At 37.3% G+C, this 21,188-nt stretch overlaps 7 protein-coding genes across 11 annotated transcripts in view; 4 read left to right on the top strand and 3 right to left on the bottom strand.

Annotated features, from left to right (window-relative positions):
* Nucleotides 1-1,473: 1,473 nt before the first annotated feature.
* Nucleotides 1,474-5,760, bottom strand: hay (ATP-dependent DNA helicase hay). Its single transcript, XM_031993560.2, has 15 exons — nt 5,517-5,760; nt 5,140-5,351; nt 4,945-5,055; nt 4,719-4,868; nt 4,486-4,656; nt 4,224-4,415; nt 4,066-4,163; nt 3,895-4,001; nt 3,528-3,824; nt 3,187-3,455; nt 2,915-3,079; nt 2,656-2,842; nt 2,427-2,575; nt 2,239-2,355; nt 1,474-2,161 (listed from the first exon to the last, which is right to left on the bottom strand). The coding sequence occupies exons 1-15, from the start codon at nt 5,548-5,550 to the stop codon at nt 2,033-2,035; spliced, it is 2,388 nt and encodes a 795-aa protein (XP_031849420.1). The 5' UTR covers nt 5,551-5,760; the 3' UTR covers nt 1,474-2,032.
* A 146-nt stretch (nt 5,761-5,906) lies between these two features.
* Dus2 (Dihydrouridine synthase 2) lies at nt 5,907-12,581 on the bottom strand. 4 transcript variants are annotated; one of them, XM_031993520.2, is made up of 7 exons: nt 12,439-12,581; nt 12,076-12,171; nt 7,626-7,851; nt 6,946-7,459; nt 6,606-6,851; nt 6,158-6,502; nt 5,907-6,094 (listed from the first exon to the last, which is right to left on the bottom strand). In XM_031993520.2, the coding sequence occupies exons 3-7, from the start codon at nt 7,813-7,815 to the stop codon at nt 5,986-5,988; spliced, it is 1,404 nt and encodes a 467-aa protein (XP_031849380.1). In that variant the 5' UTR covers nt 7,816-7,851; nt 12,076-12,171; nt 12,439-12,581; the 3' UTR covers nt 5,907-5,985. The 4 variants fall into 4 exon arrangements, with proteins under 4 accessions (XP_031849380.1, XP_031849376.1, XP_076223519.1 ...); XM_031993516.2 differs by lacking the exons at nt 12,076-12,171; nt 12,439-12,581 and adding an exon at nt 9,818-9,979; XM_076367404.1 differs by lacking the exons at nt 12,076-12,171; nt 12,439-12,581 and adding an exon at nt 8,652-8,798.
* On the top strand, nt 8,722-9,612 carry LOC143174444 (uncharacterized). Its single transcript, XM_076366880.1, has 4 exons — nt 8,722-8,872; nt 9,055-9,182; nt 9,246-9,393; nt 9,486-9,612. Exons 1-4 carry the CDS (start codon nt 8,772-8,774, stop codon nt 9,610-9,612), a joined length of 504 nt encoding a protein of 167 aa, XP_076222995.1. The 5' UTR covers nt 8,722-8,771.
* spd-2 (spindle defective 2) lies at nt 10,015-14,492 on the top strand. The gene is made up of 14 exons (XM_031993508.2): nt 10,015-10,204; nt 10,292-10,783; nt 10,931-11,122; nt 11,203-11,411; nt 11,469-11,732; nt 11,811-12,286; nt 12,366-12,536; nt 12,605-12,818; nt 12,902-13,078; nt 13,150-13,333; nt 13,407-13,605; nt 13,689-13,827; nt 13,888-14,072; nt 14,156-14,492. The coding sequence occupies exons 1-14, from the start codon at nt 10,015-10,017 to the stop codon at nt 14,490-14,492; spliced, it is 3,429 nt and encodes a 1,142-aa protein (XP_031849368.1).
* On the bottom strand, nt 14,490-17,299 carry LOC116434785 (26S proteasome non-ATPase regulatory subunit 6). The gene is given in 2 exon segments (XM_031993524.2): nt 14,490-15,349; nt 15,964-17,299. Coding segments are annotated over 2 exon segments (1,887 nt in total). The 5' UTR covers nt 17,121-17,299; the 3' UTR covers nt 14,490-14,619.
* On the top strand, nt 16,214-19,154 carry RfC3 (replication factor C subunit RfC3). Of its 2 annotated transcripts, none has more exons than XM_031993522.2 (9): nt 16,214-16,371; nt 17,435-17,571; nt 17,658-17,722; nt 17,795-17,922; nt 17,997-18,159; nt 18,226-18,385; nt 18,446-18,657; nt 18,735-18,812; nt 18,881-19,081. In XM_031993522.2, the coding sequence occupies exons 2-9, from the start codon at nt 17,534-17,536 to the stop codon at nt 19,066-19,068; spliced, it is 1,032 nt and encodes a 343-aa protein (XP_031849382.1). In that variant the 5' UTR covers nt 16,214-16,371; nt 17,435-17,533; the 3' UTR covers nt 19,069-19,081. The 2 variants fall into 2 exon arrangements, with proteins under 2 accessions (XP_031849382.1, XP_031849383.1); XM_031993523.2 differs by having other exon boundaries at nt 16,246-16,371; nt 17,360-17,571; nt 18,881-19,154.
* A 1,303-nt stretch (nt 19,155-20,457) lies between these two features.
* The window catches only part of LOC116434797 (uncharacterized), a 60,524-nt gene continuing 59,793 nt past the window's right edge, over nt 20,458-21,188 (top strand). Inside the window, exons 1-2 of the mRNA XM_076367382.1 lie at nt 20,458-20,593; nt 20,823-21,028. The gene's annotated coding sequence lies outside the window, so the exon portion shown is untranslated. The remainder of the gene's footprint in view (nt 20,594-20,822; nt 21,029-21,188) is intronic.

Here is a 21,188-nt window from a genome sequence, read left to right as displayed (position 1 = left end):
GCCGCGATCACGACACGCGCTGTGCCATCGGTCCGGGTGATGTGTCCATGGGCGCGGATGGCCTCCCGACGATATCCACGATGCCGTACCGTTTTCACGGCGTTCGCAACGGCGACGGCGACGTAGGACGCGCGGCCACCGCTTCCAATACATTCACGCGCTGGTTTGCCTCGCGGTTAAGGTGGCCGTCCACGAACTCTCAGCCACTCGAAACGCCGGCACGCTGTCGACGATGTGGTACAGCAGCAGCAGCTCCTGCCTCGGCTTTCTCTGTCGTCTCGCTTCCCGTCCACCGTTCGGCTTCGGATGGAACAAGGACCGCCGCCTGCGTTCACCGATCACTGACATATACACGCCGTGGGGGCACCCTCTTTTCTCACGACGCAGCCACACCGACACAGATGCTCCCCAATTTTCACGAATGCATTGAACTTCGCCCCTTTCCGACGACAACGCGCGCGGTCCGTGTGCCTCGTCGTTACGTCTCGCCGTTCTGCCCTCGACGATCCTCTTTCTCCGCGTTGTTCAGTGTTTCACACGGACGTGCCCGGGCTCTCTCGCTTCGACGGTGGTGAGCGTCACGACTCCCGAGCGTTCTTGAGCCCCTCGTTCGTTCGATATTCCACCGCGATGCAACACGGTTATGTCAAACAGGACGACCGCTTCCATTCATAACGACGATGCGCCTACGCGAACCTGTCCTCTTCTAGTCTCACCGCAGGTATGGCACTGGCGTCGCCAAGTCGATGCATACTCGAAGGCCGTCGTCGTTTCGCCGAGTGTGACACGACCGATTCGCACGGCCGGCCGAGCAACGCGAAAAGTCAATCGCGGCAGGAACCGAGGAAACGGCGGATCGACGGAGTCGAACCAGTTTAGACGCACCTGCAACGATGCACCGTCAAGCGTCGACGGGATAACTGGCTGCATGTGACAGCCGGCAGATTCGCACCGCCGCTTCGCGGCAAAGCTCAGAGCGAACGCGTCATTGGTCGTGCCAGCCAACCGACATCTGGCGCGCGTAGCCTGTTCCTTTTACGAATAAATGGCAGATTTGCACGACCCCTCCCTCCCTTTCAACATCTCGGCGCCGGGAACCAGTGAAACAGACGAATGTGGCCGTCGCTATCTCAGATGTTATCGCCTGTGCGGTAATGTCGGGCTCTATGATGTATTCCTTAACGTTCCGTTTATTTTCGAAATGTAGAACGACGGTAAATATTTACCGAGCGAATGCTCAGCAATCTTGAAATTTTCAACTCGAGAGGCAAATAGAAATTCCGGTGAGTTCTATACGAATTTACATAATATTTGCGTACTTACGTGGGTTAGGGTTTCAATGTTTCTTTTTGTTTGTTAACGAGTACTTTTTAACTTTATTGCGACAGATATTTTCTCGCAATAATATTGTCAGCGATACAGGTATTTAATTTTCTAGAGGCGAACAAGAGAATGGATACTTTCATCTGGGAATTACATCGGTAGCGGCATGGTTGTTTATTTAGGTTGCTTCTATTACATCTTAAACTAGTATTCAGATAAGTTTCACTGTAAATATGTACACAAGGGACACATGTAATTCTTCCTTTTCTTCAGGTGTGGCTCAGCTAAGCTCCTTTTGATAAATAGAGCGGTGACCTGCCTTTGATAAATAGAGCGGGGACCGTCATTGCTACGTGCTAACAAATTTATCGGGTATGTCCTTATCGCGTTACTTAAATCAACCGAGTTACGAGTTTACATTTACGTAAAGTGTATTACTGCCATGTAAATCATGAGCGTATCAAGTTTGCCAAGAACCAAAACGCGTGTAGTGTTCTATATAGACGGTGTACAGGTTATTGATTGTCACGTTCGAGCAAAGTATCGCAATAACAATCTGTTCAGTGATTACAACAGAAGAACAAGGTATCACCTTCGTTTCCAGCAGTGTACGCCGAATCCGTATAAAATGTATACAAAATTTAAATATATAAAAAATTATCTTTCAATCAGTCGCAAAATTAATACTAACCGATAAATACATTTACGATTAAGCCCTGAACTTTTTAAACAATGGATGTTTGTTCGCGGTGGACGAGCCAGGGGCTTTTCTGTATTCGTAATAAACTGCGTCGTCAGCGCCAGACATCGACGTCAGATTACCGGCCTTGCGTACAATCTAAAGTAATAATTTAAATACGATTAACATAGTACAACGAATCGGTTTACTCGATTTTAATAGAATATCAAACTTACGGGTCTGGGACCTTCTCCGGGTATTCTTTCCTCGTCGGCATCCATGTCACTGGCAGAGAGAACCTGTTGCAATAAATGGCCCTGCTCTTCTCGAGTCGCGTACATCAGATCTGGTTCCTATATAAATAAACAAAATTGGATTTTAATAATTCGCGAACAGTTTCCAATATCCAAACAATTCTACGTACTTCATCCATCCCTGCAAGTTTCGTGATAACTTTATAAGCATATCCTTGATTCACAAGAAACCGTTGACGTTTTCTCGAATAGTTCATTTCCATGGTGTCTTGTGAAACTAACGTGTAGAAGAAAGCATTGTACTCCTCTGCGATCGCCCCTGAAGATACATTTTATTCGTATTTACGTTTTCTAGTTTGAATTGGACTATTTCTATCTTTACCTGGTGGGAATTCTTACCTTTCTTAGCTCTTAAAATTCTACCCAATCGCTGGGCTTCCTGACGTCGAGAACCACCATGCGAGGATATTTGAATCAAGACGTTAGCTTCCGGTAAGTCGAACGACGTATCTGCCACTTTACTCACGAATATCGTGTTCACTTTCGTATTGAATTTGAAATTTTGCAGGATTTGTATTCGTTCGCTCTAAGCATAATACGATCATGGTGATACAAGTTAACGATGGAATAATAATCGAAAATAAAACATTTTACTTACCTGACTGGTAGGACCATAAATGTATGGTTTATTCATTTTTATAGCGTAATGCTTCAAAGCAAAAACGTTATCCGAGAACACAATCGTTTTGTCGCCACGTCTTTCGTGATACCGTATCAAATATTGGCAACAACGAAATTTGTTAGGATTCATCACGTAGAGCAACTGTACAGAAAAAGTAATTTAACATCGATTTTATCTAATCGGCTAATCTAAATCGGCTACTATTCTGACGTTATTATATTGAAGCAGTATCAGGAATGAGTAGTTACCAATTTTTTGCTCATTTTACAACCAAGATATTCTCTGTAAAATTCTGGCGTCATAGGACACCAAACTTCCGCACACTGCACTCTCGCGATGAAACCCCTTTTCTGAAGTTCTAACCAATTAGCTTCATAGAGTTTGGGGCCGATAAGGAAATTCAGGTCAGCAATTTTATCATCTTCTCGCAATAAAGTTGCAGTTAAACCCAATTTGCAATGGGACTGAACAATAGTTAAGACCCTTCTGAACATTTTTGCAGGAATTGTGTGTACCTCTAGAAGTTGCAAAATATGTATTTGCTAAAATCAATTAAAAAGCAGTTCTATCTACTGTCAGCTACAATTACCATCCAAAACCATGATTCCCCATTCTTGTTCCTGAAGCCATCGCATGGTTTGCTCAGCTTCCCAAGAACGTTTCTGAGTGTGTGTAATCATAGAATACGTTGTGATTAAAATTCCACAGCCCATAGGTTTATCCTTAGCTTCGCTCGTGAACCGACAAATCATTGAGTCGTCGGCAGTGGACCACATCTTAAATTGCTGTTTCCATTGTTCTACTGACACTCCAGAATTGCATAATACCAACGCACGTTTTCGTACTGTACAACAAGCTGTAACTCCCACTAAACTTTTACCAGCACCTGTAAAAGACACGTAACAATTATTCATATTGTCAGCCAAGAAATTGGTAGTGACCGAGTTGTTGCTTACCGCAAGGTAAAACGATTACACCGGACCTAGCACGTCCATTACCAAACATTTTCCTTAAACTCTTCTCTTGATAAGGTCTGAGTACAGCTGACGGTTTTAAGTCAATACTGAAAATGAAGTATTTACCAACTGTTCACAAATTCTTTTTAAGTTATCTACCGCTATGCTTACTTTATGTCTGGATTTACTGTATCATTACGGAAATCGTACTCTGCTAATAACGGATGCTCCAATTCTATACATCTTTTCTGTATGACTTCAATTTTTTCCTACAACAAATTTCCGTTATAGTGACGTAAAGTTTGTAAAACAGAATAAGGGTTACATACCTGGTTCACTTCAAAACTAACAGTTTTCAATTCTTGCTCTTCTTCTTCGTCTTCATCTTCTTTGTCCATTTTATCGTAAAAGGTAGTTATATCTTCTGGAACTGCAGCAGTTTCAGCTGGCACTTGATCATTGGTAGTCTCAGGTACTTTAGTTGTTCCAGCTGGAACATTAGTGATTGCTTTTGCCCCAAACTAAATTAAAAACAATTGCTTCAGATGGTGGTCAATTAATTCCATTAGTACATTGATATGAAATTATTACTTGTGGAATTTTTGTTTTGCTTTGAACATTCGTAATTATTTCTTCCTTCTCGTCTTCTACGTTTTTTCTCAGTCTACATTCTTGAATCACTGGATCTTTCAATAATTTTTGTAATACTTCAGGGTACGGAGATTCAACAAAATATTTATTGTGCTTTAACACTAGTTTTACCTGTAACCAGTTTGAATCGTGCAATTGTTCATACACCGCAATTAATATAATGATTTAATCACCTTTCCATATGATAATGTACATAATTTTATAAATTCTATGATCCCATCAGGGATACTGGTCTTACTGAGTCTTTTTAAATATTCTATAATATCATGTGTTTGAAGACCAACACTGACAGCGGCATACAAGGAGTAAGCAGTTAATTTATACTGTAAAATAAAATTACCATGTCAAAAGTCATTCATTAGTCACACATATATTAGGTACTCATAGTAATATTTTTACCTCATGAATATGTTCCGGTCGACATACAGGTTCAGAGATAGCTATTAAGAAATCATGTGCATGCTTATACACGGGTGAAAAGGATTCCAAGAAAATATGTCCATTTGGAGCCTAAATAAATCATTTTTTTTTAAATAATGACATTAAACATTAAATGATAACACTAAAATAAATGATTTGATGTTAATGTCTTACCACCCATAGTGGTCTTGTTGCACAATCAGGTTTTAAAATCATTTGAGACCGGTAATCTTTTGCACCGAATTCATCTTCTAATGCTGTCTCATCTTGTTTTTCAACATCATTTTTAGCTGCATCTGGCACACCATCTGCCTCATTATCGTCTATAGAATCATCTTCATTATATTCTTCTGGATCTTCTTTACGTTTTTTCCATTTGCCTCTATCTGAAAAGGTAAACAATCTCTGTTTCTCTCGATGTTTGTGCAAGATAACCTGATACGCGAAAACAAATCGTTATTTATGGAAAATATAACACTTGCTTTATAAAAGTTATTGATAACTTGACGAAAATTATTAAATAGTTTTCAAGAAGGTAATAAATCTCATACCATTATCTTTTTTGAATCGTTTTGGTGGACCCATTATTTATCACTGCCGGATGTTTATTTTATGTTATAACGAAATTTTACTTTTATTCATTAGAATATAATAAAACTTTTGTATTTTTCTTAAAGAACCTTCATTTATCTAGATTAATCTTATTTACAGGATTCATTAAACATAATTAATTTCTGCAACACGATGCAACTACACACACAATTCCAACATAAATTCGGAATACATATGATAGAGGGCGACAACATCTGACTGTATTTTGTTTTTAATAAATAAATTTCAAGTATCGATAGTGGCATTAAATTCTGCACTTTATTAATGCTCTTATATATCTATAGGGATTGAAAAAGTTAATCCTAAAATTTAATATTGTTTTTAATAAATTTTTATTAATAAATATAAACATTACAATACTACATAACAGAAAAGTTTCTGTATTGATAACAAAAGCAATATCGGATATCAGGAAGAAATGTTTCCTGTTGTACAGACAGATTTTTCATTGACTAGGCCTAAAGAAAATAGGCACACTAATGCAGCTCCTTGCTCTGCCCACTTTTTGTTCTTTTCCCTAAAAAAAACATTGAAGTAACAATGTAAGATAATATTCACCTAACGCGACATATTTACTTACCAAAACGATGAACCATACTTTCTTCCATCGACTGTAATGACGGATCGAAAGAGTTTCCCCTTCTGATGCGTCTCGTACTGTGGCATCTTTTTTCTTTGAGTCTGTGTCCATTTATGTAAAATAGTCTTGGGCAATTCAAGATCTGAGACATAATTATTTCTTAGAAATGCACAATGCATTAGTACTATGTCCTCTTCTTCCGAAAGTTTCCTTTTATTGCACGATTGATCTTCAAGGTGTACTTCATCCTCTTTCATAGGTGAAACTTGAGATCTACCTAGCAAACCTTTTTCTTCAAATTCTTTTCTCTTTGAACGACAGTAATCACTTAGTTCCCAAACATCACTAAAATAACGTAATTATAAATTTGTTTGGTAATACAATTACATAGTTGCAAAATGCTTTATGCGACATATTTGTTTTAAACTTTATCAAATACAGTTCATACCATATCTGTTCCAGAGTTTGAGAATTCAGGAACCTTCTGCCTAGTGGTGACTCTTGTTGTTCACGAAGAATATTTTGTATACAATATTTGGTATTGGAAGGTGAATTGTCACAATCTACAGCATACTTTATATATGCTTTTATCACATCTTCCATGGGAAGTAAACCTTCTTTACAAAATATCGAACAGTTCCATTCAGCTGCACGTGCAAGCATAACACTACTGCAACCTGTTACCTCTTTAAATCTGCAAATACCTATAATTACTTTTAAACTGTATAAATAAAAACATATGAAATACTTTACAACAATTCGGTATAAAAAAATCACTATGGTATTACTTTAATATATCAAAATATCTCTGTATTTCTTTTGAGCCTCCATTTGCTATAACTGGTATTGAAAGTTTACTGGAAATCATTTTTAAAACATCATTGCGATTTGCGTGTTGTGGTCTCTCATTAACAGTCCGACCATGAACCGCTATAGCTGATATACCGGTAGATGCTAAAAGCTGGCACAGTTCAAGGGTCTTTTCCACATCTGGCAATACACGAATCTTACATGTTACTGGAATGCTCAAATTATCAACTAATGTTTTCAGAATATTTGTTGCTGTCTCTGGTTCTTGAAGAAGAGCAGCACCCATTTTTCCTAGCATAGAAAACAGTTTTGGACATCCCATATTAAGATCTATTCCAGCAACATCTTGCTCCACCATTTTTCCTACTTTTAGAGCTCTAGTTCCATCGCAAGTACCAATTTGTAATACCACTTTATCTCTTTCTCTGGGACATGTTCGAAATGTTACTGTGCCATCTGTTTTATCTATGTAATCAATCGTTCCCAAAACATCTGAAAAACATTTATGTTAATAACTTAAATTTAAGGAGGGATACCACCTAGGGACATCCTAAAGAAGATTAAACTTTAAAAACGTCTTTAGGTGGTGTGCACTCTTAATAAAAAAAATGTTGTAACACTGTCAGCCATTAGTTTAAAGTTCAAATGTTCTTCTTACCGTTTACACGACGAAATGATCTTAGTAATTTCCAATCTATCAGTTCCTCTGTATATACTATATCAGCACCATAATCGAGCGCAAGAAGACGCATAGGAAGTGTGCCGACACGCACCATAGGTGCCAGTATAAGTTTATTTTCGTAAGTCAAGCGTTTTCGTTCCGGTGTTGTCTTTATATTCTCCTCCATTGTATTGTCAATATATTGTACCGTGTAATATAAATTCTAAAGAATAAATGTAAAATAGCATTACAGAAACGTAACCTCCCAAAGCAAAGAAGTCTCCTTTATTTATACAGTGTAAACGACTGTATCCTACGGTCCTTCATTGATACACCATATATATAAAAATATTTCCGATTTTTACGCATTCCTGTTGCAAATAATTAAATGAGAGCCACCGTATGACTTTCTCTACGGCATTGTGACAAGCAAGTAAATAACATTGTGCACATGGCACTGGTTTCAGTGTCATTTGAACTAGGTGGCAGTTTCATTACACTTATTATGTATGAGTTACCAATCTTCTACTAATTTACTTTCTATGTTCTAAATAACGATACACGTTTAACCATCTAAATTATTTTGTAAAAATAAATAATTAGTAGATTACGAATTTCATGTATTGATCTAAGTGTAAAAATATTTTATCAAAGTTTCACTTCATTCCAAATTTGATGAAGTATCTAATAAAGGAAATAGCCAATATCAGTTCAAATATGTTCAGCCTAGTAATTAATTTTTGCAGTATAATCAATTTAACATTAATTCTTTAAGAGACATTGTACATATATTTATTTGTTTTTAAGGCATCAATTCGAATGAATTTCGTATTTCCGACGTTGGTTTTTAGATTCTAAGTTCAAACACGAATGGCGCTGTACAATGTTTCCCAGGTATTATACGATGCCAATCTGGAAAATACATTATTTATCTATGGATTTAATTATCTCGGAACATTTTCAAATTTGAACGCTAAAATCGTTCAACTGTCAAACCAAACGTTAAGGATAACATGGTACAACCTTCTCTTTGTTTCGTCAATTTAACAAATGAAACGTCGCCCAGGGTCTTCCGTGCACAGGTGTCTTTATCTTGAATGATATTCGTATTTTAAAATTCCACGATAAACGAAAAACTCAACAATGTTTACACCATCGAAGTCTTCGGATGCGAATTTTATTGATGTGACTTTATTAAGCACTCCTCAACCGAAAGCGTCTTCAACTGTACAGAGGAAAAGCACGTAAGTCTGCTCTCTTTTGTGTTCTGAAGAATATTTATCAATTAAATATCATTTTTCAACGAACGTATATACTATTAGGTTGAGTCGTAATTAACGTTTATTTTTTTTTTTAAGTCCATTTTCTCTAACACACTACAATTAAGTAATTTCTGGTTGGAACGGACACTAATGACTTTTTACAGTTTAGGAAGTAAGTTCTACAATGAGGATATCCATGAAACAATGTACAAACAACCCATGATAAGCAAAGGTGATATAACACATAAGTCTGATGATTCATCTCTTGGCATATTGGATAACATATCTTCTTGTAAGTATATGCTCTTATAGTCATTATATCGAAGTTATTTTTAAACGCTAATTTCTAAAATAGTTCTAGCTGAAGTAAGTGAAACAGGTGATTTAAATAACCAAAATGAAAATAAGTTAGATACAGAACGTGAACTTGCTAGGAAATTACTGCAAAGTTGTAGTAATATTAAGCCCACATCTATCACACATGGTAACATTTACGTGTATCTGTATATATATTTTGTAAAAAGTCGTATACAAGTTCAACAATTCTTCCAGATACAAACAAAGAAAACAATGTTAATATTCAAAACATGTCCAGCAATGTAACACCTTCAGCTCTTGTTGATCAAGGACAGTTTATGAGTTACAACCAAACAAGTATTCCAAATGAAAGTACATTGCCTTCAGCTGTTAACAAAACAAGTAGTGTAGGTATTACTTTGTAGAAAGAAAATGATTAAAACACTGTTCTTATAGTACTTCATTTTTAGATTGTCTTTGAACCGAATGAGATAAGTGCTCGATCATCTGGATTGAGCAGAAGTTCAGAGAAACGTTTGTCAGCATTATCTAATAAGAATGTCAATGCAATAACATTCGATTCAACTACAGCTGAATTGATGGCTCAATTTAATAATGAAGAATTCCGACCTGCTTCCGAAATGGCCAGCCAGATGCTGGCTGATGAAGCATCATGGCAGCAAAATTATTCATATGCTCTTCCAACAACAGCTAATCCTGAGAAGGAATATTTGAATTTGTCTTGTTTCTCTGGTATCATTGGTGAACTGGATTTATCAGTAGAGTGAGTTTTTAAAATTCACTGTGGTTTATATTTTACGATCGTCATGTGGCTAACTTTTAGATCTTGTGCTGGCCGCAAAATGTCCGTTGACGAGTTTTTTAAAAGGAAATGCGGTAATTTTGGAGAGCTAGCGGATGGTGCTGTTGAAAGGCCAAGTTTAGGACTGTCTGTGAATAGTCCCAAAAAGACAAGTCATCTTATACCGTTGGTTGATTCAACTATAATAACAGAAAGTATGACGATTAGTTTTGACTAACACATTGTCGTTATTTGTGTTTTATAAAGGATAATTTTTACTAATGAACTGACACTTATTGTAGCATCCTCTGTTGGTTCAATTGATGCTAAGAATAAAACTATACAAAACAATCCAAGTGTGATGAAAGATGTAGAAGAACAGAGTATTATGAGTTTAACTAGTATTGCTCAAGCACTGCAGGATATTGACAGTGGTACGCCACGAAGATTGGTGGATCAACTTATAATGGCAAAGAAAAAGAAGAAATCTACACAAACCAAAGAAGAAGCAAATCGGGATACTTACACGTTATTACCTTCAACTAGGAAGTCCATGCCTGCAGCCTCAAGTAGAAACTTGGAGAGTTTTGAAAAAGATATTGCATTGTTAAATCTTTCTTCCAAACTGTCTTTAGATAGCAAAATTCCGAGTGAAACGTTAGGTGTTAAACAATCAGTATCAAGTATGTTATCCTTGAATTCTAACGTGGGTGCAAAAGGGAACTTTAAGACTACTTGTCCGGAGCTTAAAAAAGAAATAAGTAATGGAAATTTAACATCGCCATATAATCAAGGTATATAAAACATTAATTAAGCTTATCAGAATTTCAATAGAATTCCTTTGTTTGAGGTAGGTTAATTACGATCATCTGTAGTAGATGATTATAGTAGATAATCGTTACTGGAAGTTCCTAAATTACTTCTTTTACATTACAATATAGAGCAAAACATGTCATCTTGTGTTTCAAAAATTAATGTAAAACAGAAGCAAGAGAAACAATCTATTAATTCGAAAATTGAAGAAATGGAGAAGAAAGGAAATATAAAAGAAGAAAATATTTCTTATAAAGATAAAACAGAGTCTTTTGTACGAGAGTATTCAAATTCTGAAGGAATTGAATCTCAGTTAAATAGTATGCTATTATGACACTATAGTGCTTGTAACTTTTTACACATTTGATTTCCCGACATTATTAATACTTTAATCTTGCAGATGTTGTCATTGGTAAAAGCACAGAGGAATTGTGTAACTGTATCGTCGGTTTACCGAACGAAACTGACATCGAACTTGTAAATAAAAGCGATAGATGGGTTATATGCGGCTTGAGTCTCAGTCAAGTTCAAGGTGATAAGCAAAATATTCAACTTGTATTACCAAACGATGTCATACTTATCAAACCGAATTCAGAACAAAAGGCGAAGGTGAGGATGGAATAGGAATTTTATTGTCATATAAAAACTAAAATTGCTGTGTTTCAGATCAATGTGACAGTTGCTAAAATGTGTAAACCGATTATAGCAGTTTTAAATATAACAGTCTCAGACATGGTAACCAGATCTGAATGGATCATGAAGCATCTAATTTGCTTCAAACCCGAAGAGTTAAATGTAATTATTTCAAACCCATCTCAGAAGAACGAATTAGATTTTCAATGCATTATTGAAAGTAGCACGGCCGACCTTCCTATTACTATTAAGAACAAAAATAGCGTTGATATATGCCTGAGGCTTTCTATATCACAGGTAATAATTCAAGCATCACCGCACGTTTCGAGTTAAATAATAAATTAATATTCCTTATTATTGTTTTGTCTTTTGCAGGATGAACCATTGGTATTTGGCTTGGAAAATTTTAGTCAAGTGCAACGCGTGACACTAAAATCCCAGGGAAGTATAACTGTAAATGTTCAGTGTAAAGGTGTTCTACAGAAACATTCAGATCCAGCTCAAAGATCTTTGGAGCATTACGATGGTAATCTGATAATCCAGGCAGAATACGGCCTTGATGACACTATGATAATAAAGGAAATAGCCCTAGTTGCACAAGTAGGAGTCTGTAAGATACAAGTAGTCGACACAGACCTACCTTTTGTTGTGTTAAATAAACAAAGTAAACCGATGAATGTCATCAATAATGGGAATATGCCGGTATGGGTATCTGCTTCGTTCGTAGACATGGATTCTAGAAAAAGTTCCAAGTATTTCAGTGTTCAACCCGAGAATTTACTTTTACAACCCAACAAGGCTGGTTGTTTTAATGTTGCATATAAATCACAAAATACGGATGCATCGAAAATGTAAGCGAATTCTTTTAAAATGTACAGTATCTTTTAGCATCTTTAGTATCTTTATATTATCATATTAATGCTCTTATAGGGTTACAAAAATTCAATTCAAGGTTGCCAATAATGTGTACGAGTACTCTGTATATGGAGAGTCAAGTAATTACCAGGAAACACAAAATGAGCCGTATCTTCGCTGTGAAACTCCCCAGATTTTATCATCTGTTAGTTCTCCATCGTCTCCCCATAGTGTGATCTCAAACAAGTAAGTTACCTACAAGCATTTCTACCAACTGTGTAAACTTTTAAATTGCATCGACTGATTTTGAGCAGGTCTGGAACGTCCGGAAGAAATTCCCCATTAAGTTCAGTATCAGGCTCAACAGTTGCTGGTGAGAAAATCCCTATAAGAACAACTCACGCCGCTTTAGTGTGGAATAGCATAAAAGCGGGAAAATCTGATGTTAAGGAGTTTACTATTCGCAACATCAGTAATAACAAGATAAAGCTTCAGGCTATTATATCTGACAACGAGAAGAACTTTCGTGTAAGATATCACTATAAAATTCGTTACAATTAATCTGCATAATTACTGTTCTATGTTGTTTAACAGAATTCATCTGATTTTAGTTTTTGCGAGACCGACATGTGGGTGGTACAAGTATAGTCCTGGTGTTACAAGGTTCAGAAAGCAGAACATTGTCAGTTGCATTTAATCCTCATCATCTGGGTGCAGCTACTGGTAAAATAATATTCAGACATTATGAACCCAGAAGGGACGACAGTGAATCTCGGCCGTCAAAATTGGTAAATAAATTTATCGAACATACTTTATATTAATTAAGAAATTTGGTCAGTTCACCATACTTTATTTTCAGTTATTTTTGTATGGTTATGGTGGCTACAGCAGGGTCGAAATTTTTGAAGCATATAAAGATACAAGTGGAAAAATGTGGCTGTCTCTTGGTACACTAAATTCTGGTGGTTCTTTAAGCGCAAAACTCAGATTGCAAAACACTGGTGATCTGTGTTCATATGTTAAAATAAAATTAATACCAAAAGGTTTGTTCTGTTAGCAAGGAACGAGTACATTGATCAATATTCGATTCATTAATTTATTTCTGAACTGCTTTAGCTGTGTATCCTTCTATGGTTTCGAGTTGGCGCGTAAATCCTACCGAGTTAATATTAAATCCAAAAGAAACGCAATGGGTAACTTTGGAATTTCATCCGCGAAAAGAAGATTTAGCATTGTTGCGACGATCGGACGTATCTCATGTAGGAACAATACTCATTACCCATGGGGATGAACCCTCACGGTGGCGAATTCGTAGGCGAGTGATTCTTGCTAAAGCTGTAACTCTAGCAAACAATGTAAATTAGATAATGCTATCATTTTGAAAAATGGAACTTTTAGATTATATAACAAGATGAAGGAGACTGGCGAATTAAGTGGAAGTGAAAATGAAGCATTTAAGAATATAGTTCAACCGATATGCAAAGTTTTCCCTGGAGAACAATTGATGTCGGACATAAACACTATCCGAGATTCAGTGGTGAATACTTACTAATTATTTTCTATTTTAGCTGATGTTAATTTGTCCATTTCGATGTAGCAAAATCTGGGAGACCTATGTCGGGGAATCTGGCAACATGAAGTTATGCTAACGATGGAAGTGTGTGCTGATGAAACCTTATCGGTCCTTCACGATAATGCTGACGAGTCTCAAATGTTTTATTCTCTCTGTAGTGATAATAGTCACATATATGATGGAAATGGCGAAAGTTTTCTACCTTCCGAGTGAGTTTCTAGTAAACTACTTAGTCAGTGGAAGATTGTATAAATATTTATAAAAATATGATTAAAAATTATAATATTTTCAGTACGCTCTTAGCGAACAGTACGTTTCAACATGCGATAAATGTCGGTCATTTCATAGTTACGCCAAATACTGTAATTTTAACTCCACCAACAAAAATGGAAGCGATTGTAACTATAAAAACTACCTGTACTGTCGCCCAAGTATTTGATACTGCTTTGTCAAATACAGAATACTTAAGCGTTATGCCCGCGGAAGGTATGATACCCACAAGAAGAGATTTTCAATTAAAGATACAATGCAAACGAAAAATCGATCGCAGCTTTAACGCAGTGCTCGAGATTTATACAGAGAATAACAAACTGGATGTACAAATAAAAGTGAACGTTAAACGAATGTAAATTGCTCCATTAAAGTTAATACTTTTATCTAATATTTATTAGTCAGCATATAGCTATAATTTTACATTTTTATATGAACAATATATTTTATTACGAATAAACAAATTTTATACAAACTCTTCCTTTCTTAAGACTTCACAGGTATTTTAAAATTATTTGTTAAATATTTCAATATCACTTCTGGTGCAGTGTTTACTTTAAACGGTGGGTTATATTTCATGTGTAGATATTGTATTATTCTAACCATATTTTTTACATCATCTATGCCAGAATGCAGTCTTCCTTCCAGAGGAAGTGCAAGGAATGACAGCATGTCTGTCATACTTCTAGGATAATATCCTGTTGCATCGGAAAAGCTTTCTTTCAAATTGATCCACCTTGCAAAATATTTTGGTATTGTTATGTTGTCTATCTCGCATTGTTCTGGTAGCATTATCCGTAAGTCCCAGAGACCGCATGTAACGAAGGCAGCTTTATTCTCATCTTCCATGTACTTGTTTTCTTCTAGCCATTTAATAAATTTATCAAACACTTCTGGAAAGTGTGGTTGAGTTTCCACCATTTCCTGTATAATGCCGGTTAATGTTGTACAAAAAGGAGAAAGATTTGGATGTACTTTTGGTTTAATATATTCATGAAACATATTCTCAATTTGCCAATTCTTCGTAGATACTGCTGCACATGGGAACTCAATGATTTCTTGGGGTTTCAATTTCTCCCATTCCGTACAGGTAGCTTCGAAATCTATTACAAGCAAGTATTTAAAATACTGCTTGACATCCGTAGGCCGTTTAATAAGCGTCCTAGGATATCTCTTAAAAAACTTATGAGCCATAGTTGATCTAAATATCAATCAACTTTGCTAAAAGGAGCATACTAAAATTGTTGCTTGAAAGTTACACGTGTATAGGTTATGTTAACGACATGTTCACCAAGCTTTCATGAAACAGTCACAAATTTCTTGATTGACTATGAATTAAAACGTAAGTAACAAATCAAAATAAATTAAGTCCATTTTACGAATATTTTCCTTGAAAAAGGAAACTTATTTCAACAGGATCACAGAGTTTCAGAACCACGATTATCGTGACTGCGGTATACACAGTAACATGAACATATGGCGCACGACATAGCAATACTTCAAATCAATTGAAATACCAATACATTCATATATTACCATAAGCAACGTTTTTAACATAAAATATCAATCTTCCCAGGTTTACACCTTTTTGTATTGATCAGTAGATGCCTATTTGTTATACATCATAATATTAATATTATTATACTAATTTCAGGAATTTTGATGGAAAGAAATCCCCAGCGATCTGACGTTAAATAACATTGAAATAAAAGTTTCAATTCATTGTTTACAGGAAGCAACATTTAAATAATAATCTCAATAACGGTTTCACGGAAAAATCATGTTCAAAAATCGATAACTTGGCCAAGTTTCTTCAGTCGGTTAAGTAACGTGTCTCCCCGTTTTATCGTATTCTGATAATTCAATCCACGGTCACAGGTGGCGTCAGGTGCTTTGCCTCGATCGCAGCCGGCACTGCTGACGGTAACAATTGTTCCCGCCACTTTGTCGATTTTGCAGTGCAGCTTACCGCTCGCAATAAAACGTGCCACTTCTTGTTCTATGTACTCATCCGTCACGCCAAATTCTGCCGCCATTCTACTTAAATTAATTGTCCTGTACGCCTGCAGCAGCTGGGAGTATGCTTTTAGACGCATCTCTCTCACGTAATAACGATAATGGGGATGGAGCAGGGGATCTGCTTTCAGCTCGGTCTCTATCCACGCAAGATTCCTGAAGAATTCTTTGTAACGACAGTCATAGAAGGAAAGAAAATAGTCTCGGTACCGAACGGACTCGGTAAGTAAAGCCTGCTGCAGGATTCCATTGTTGTTAACCTGACGATCAAGATCGCGCCGCGACAATGAGATCATTCCGGAAAGCACAGTGTACTCGATGATGTCTTTAAAGGATATCAATTCGTAGGATTCGAAAGTCGGCGTGCAATCCAATAAAAGTGTGGTGGCGCGCAGAAAATGTCGAGTAGCCAAACAGTAAATGGCCTCGTACGCTTTTAGTTTGTTACGACAGCACCAGTCGCTGGCCGATCCGCAAGACGTTTCCATTAAATGGGTTATGTCGCCGATTATTTTTCCCATCGAACGACAATTGTTCCTCGCGTACGCCAATCGAAATAAACCGAAGGCAGCTTCGACTCTGATGCTCGATGAATTAGTTTCGTCCTTGAATATTGCGTTAGCGATATCCGTGGCGCGATCAAGGTCGCCGATTTCACAGAAGAAGTCCAGCTTTTCCCGCCAATTTTGCTTCGTCGAATTTTCCGGAGTCAACGCGTCAGAGGTCTCCAGCTTTTGCCATGCGGTTTCATTGGCAGATTTCATTTGCTCGAGCAGTTCTTCGTTGACGTTCCAATTCAATTCCTTGCAAACTTCTTCGTAATATTTGCTCATGTTTTTGTTAATTATCACTTCGAGAAATTCAGTCTTCAAGTACTCGTCATCTTGGTACTCTCTTAAGGTTAACTTAAACCTAGTTTTCGCGAGTGATATGTAGTCGAGAGGTTTGTCACACAATTCGAAATTACTCATTGTATTTTTTGTTGTTTACTTTTTTTCCGTTACTTTCGTTAGCTTTTGAATGGTTATAAACAGTTTTGAATTTCTTTGGGCTTGCCTGTTATCCTTCGCCAAATGTTTGTCTCAGTTATTCGTAAAGGTCGAACTTCAAGAGCAACATTGATTGCAGAGAACGATATAACGAGGCCGTTGTTTATTACGTTATTATTAGGATTAATTTAGCGATTGAAAGTTTTGAATTCCAATCAAAGGTTCCAAGATGCATTTCGATATGTCCGTCAACCAATCAGGGAATTCTGTTTGAATGAGAAACATCGCATTTGCAGCGCCATTTGTAGCTGCGTCAGTTAACCGCCAAATGTGTTACCGCTAACCTCATGTTGTCTTTACATCCAAGTTTATAATAGGAGCTTGAACTAGAAATCATGACATCGAAAGCAGGAGCTGTTATGAATTTGCCATGGTGAATATTGTGTTTCACTTTGTAGTCTTGTGTTATAAGTATTCGCAAAACCACGTGTATCTTGTAATTTATTTTCCTTCATTCAGGGTTGAGAAGTATCGTCCAAAAAAGTTAGAGGACCTTATATCTCACGAGGAAATTATTAAAACTAGTTAGTATTTTAATCTGTAGATACTATACGATTAAATAGTACAATATTTCATTAAGTAAATCATTTTTACAGTAAATAAATTTATCGATGATGATCAACTTCCTCATCTTCTATTTTACGGTCCACCCGGTACAGGGAAAACCAGTACAATACTTGCGTGTGCTCGAAAACTGTATACACCAGCCCAATTCAATTCAATGGTTTAATTTCAACTTATTAAAAATTATTCTTTTTATATTTGAACACCATATATGGAATTAATTTGCATCTATAGGTACTAGAAATGAATGCTTCAGATGACAGAGGTATTGGTATAGTCAGGGGTCAGATTCTTAGTTTTGCAAGTACAGGTACAATGTATAGATCAGGTTTTAAACTAATTATCCTTGATGAAGCAGATGCTATGACGAATGATGCACAAAATGCTCTTAGAAGAAGTAAGTCTTATATATTAGACTGTTTCAAATTTAAGGAATACGCATTAATGGAATCTTATGTTCCAGTTATTGAGAAGTATACAGACAATGTACGGTTTTGTATCATATGCAACTACCTGAGTAAAATTATTCCTGCTCTTCAGTCCCGTTGCACCAAGTTTAGATTTGGTCCATTGTCTGAAAGTCAGATTATACCTAGGCTAGATAATATTATCAAAGAAGAGAAGTGAGTCTGTAGTTTTGTAGATGAATTCTTATTCATATTACACCAACATGAATATTTCAGTTTGGAAGTCAGCGAAGATGGCAAAAAAGCATTGGTCACCCTAAGTGGAGGAGATATGAGGAAAGTTTTAAATGTACTTCAGAGCACGTGGCTTGCATTTGGTTCAGTTACAGAAGAAACCGTCTACACTTGTGTTGGACATCCTCTTCCAATAGATATAGCAAATATTGTGAATTGGTTATTGAACGAGTCGTATGAACTCTGTTATTGCAGTATCCTTATCTGTTCCACAAGTAACATTCATTATTCTAGAAGTCATACATATATTCCTTAACATACGATTCTACAGAAATACAAGACATAAAATTGAAGAAGGGGCTTGCGTTACAAGACATACTAACAGAAGTCCATTTGTTTGTAAACAAAAGTATGTAGCCAGTAATTTAATCCGATATTTTACAGAGCCGCGCCACGTTTTTAATTATTTTGTTTCAGTCAAATTTCCGGACCCGGTACTTATTGATCTGGTGATTAAATTAGCAGAAATAGAAAAGAGGGTTGCTATTGGTTGCAGCGAAGCAGTGCAATTGAACGCCCTAGTTTCTGTATTTCAAAATGCCCGCGACGTGTTTCAAACGCCCAGCGAAATGTCCGAGAATGCCCGTGAAGTTGAAACATCTTGAAGTTCGCGTTAAGGTAATTCTTAATTTATATTTTGTTACAAACGAAACGAAATAAAAGCTACCATAAAAAAAGACAGTTCTATCGTTCCTAATCACTGGGAATGTATGAAATAAAGGATCGATATTATTTCTAGGAAACTGCGCATCCCGCAATGCCTTCACCTCCAGTTCATTCCCCGCTAGCTTCTATTTTCTTTAATATCCTTCGCCAGTAAATTACATTCTCTCGTGAGCCCCATCAAGGCAGTCAATCTCCAGAAATAAGTTGTCAAAGTCCGAGTCGCAACGAATTCGGACAGTCATAAATTTAAACTTTTAGTTCGACTGATCGTGGTCATCACTCACGTCTGCGCCACGCCTGAGAGTTACAGAAAACTTATCCCTGGAGCGATAACTTTCCCAGTAGATGCAATCATTGTAGTATCTGTACTCTATATGTTCGTGCGAGTGAGAAACAGCGTCTGACAGTAGTCGGACAAATACTGGCCAATCAACACGCGATCACTGGACGAAAACATATCCACAAACCAAACACGCGATGCCACTATTTTCTGCAGCAGCGGTGGTCATTGGCAATCTACAGTTTTCGCTTTTCGAATGAAGCTTCTTCTGTTACGAGAAATCCATTGCAAGCCCATGGTTCCATGAGTCGATCCAATTTCTATCGTGCCGAATCATTAGCTGCTTCCGGTGTCCCTCAAAGAGGGAGACACGCGTCCGTCCAGCTCCAAGATGAGCGTCACTGACTCACAGTAGGAGAGAATTGCTTTATCGGTCTCCTAAATTGCGCTTCATCGATATTTCCACGAATAATGATCACAAGGGACATTTAATTTGAAAGATATGAAACAAATGAGCAACGTGAAATATAAACAAAATGTTTCCACGTTGTATCCTAGTTTATTCGTGCTCTAGTCTATTAAAAGAATTACATATGACGGATATAACCCGTGACCAACTTATTCCAGCTGACAAAAATCGAATGAATTTTTCTATTTGTAGATTTATAAGTCCTTGCTTATCATTATTTTCAGAAACACGTAGCAGAGACTATTTTAAGCATCCGACAGTAAGTGTTTCATACGTTTTCAGAATTGATTCAAAAGCAGAAATATTTCCTTCAGAGTAATCCAAATTTTATGCATAGCGCGTCAAATAATTCTTCGCCCATTTCTTCGGTACTCCCGAGAAAATCGCAGAACTTCCCGGCAGTATTTGATATTGTTTCCCCCGTAGATCCGGGTATTATCGAACACCCTGTACATCTCTTCGCCCGGGGAAACAGTAATTCCTGTGCAATTATTCCGATTTCAGCTTACCGGGGAATAAAGTGTATCCAGTTAACGTCGCCGTCCTTTCAGCGAGAAGTTTCGCGATCATTAACGGCCACGCTAATAAAATGTTTTATCGCATTTTAATTGTCCCTCCCGCTGGACGAAACTTCTCGCAACTTTCGTCTAAACATGGAGCAATTTGTTCCTGCGTTCCCAAAGTTTGTCTCGCGAAATCCGAAACATAATCGCAGGTATGTCGATACAACGTATAATACAAAAACTCGGTACTATTGGCACGTTCACCACCGTGACGGTCACCGGTGACCGTCGCTAAGTTTCACGCTGCTCCGATAATTGACACGTAAACGTTTGCTTATCGAAGTTTACCGTATACTCTGCGACGGACACCGGCGACCGTCACCGAACATCACGTGTATTCGCTGATAACTGATACAACATAAATGTTTATTTATGATTAAGATTTGCTGTGTATTCTGCGACGGACACCGGTGGGGGACGGACAAATAAGCCTGTGATGCCGCAGGCCGCGACACAAGGACAGGAGGCGCGGCGTTTGTTTAGGAGCGGCACACGCGAGACCGCTTGGATCGTCGTACGGTATCACTGCATCTCTATATCCGTTCCTTGCAAATGAAATGACCCAGCTTTAGCCGAGCATGCCGTAGGTGTGTGTCTCTTTCCTTCTCGCGGTCTCGCGTGATCCCTCGTGTTTCAGCGGGACCGCGAACTTCTCGAGTTGTGACAAATTCGGTTCTATCGCGTTTAGCTTCTTGTGCTATGATTCCTTGCGCAACCGCGCTCGACGAAGCTACTTCATCGTTGACG

The sequence above is a fragment of the Nomia melanderi genome, chromosome 4 (assembly GCF_051020985.1).
Source record: "Nomia melanderi isolate GNS246 chromosome 4, iyNomMela1, whole genome shotgun sequence".
In the NCBI taxonomy this organism is placed as follows: domain Eukaryota; kingdom Metazoa; phylum Arthropoda; class Insecta; order Hymenoptera; family Halictidae; genus Nomia; species Nomia melanderi.
This window is presented reverse-complemented; position numbering and strand designations above follow the sequence as displayed.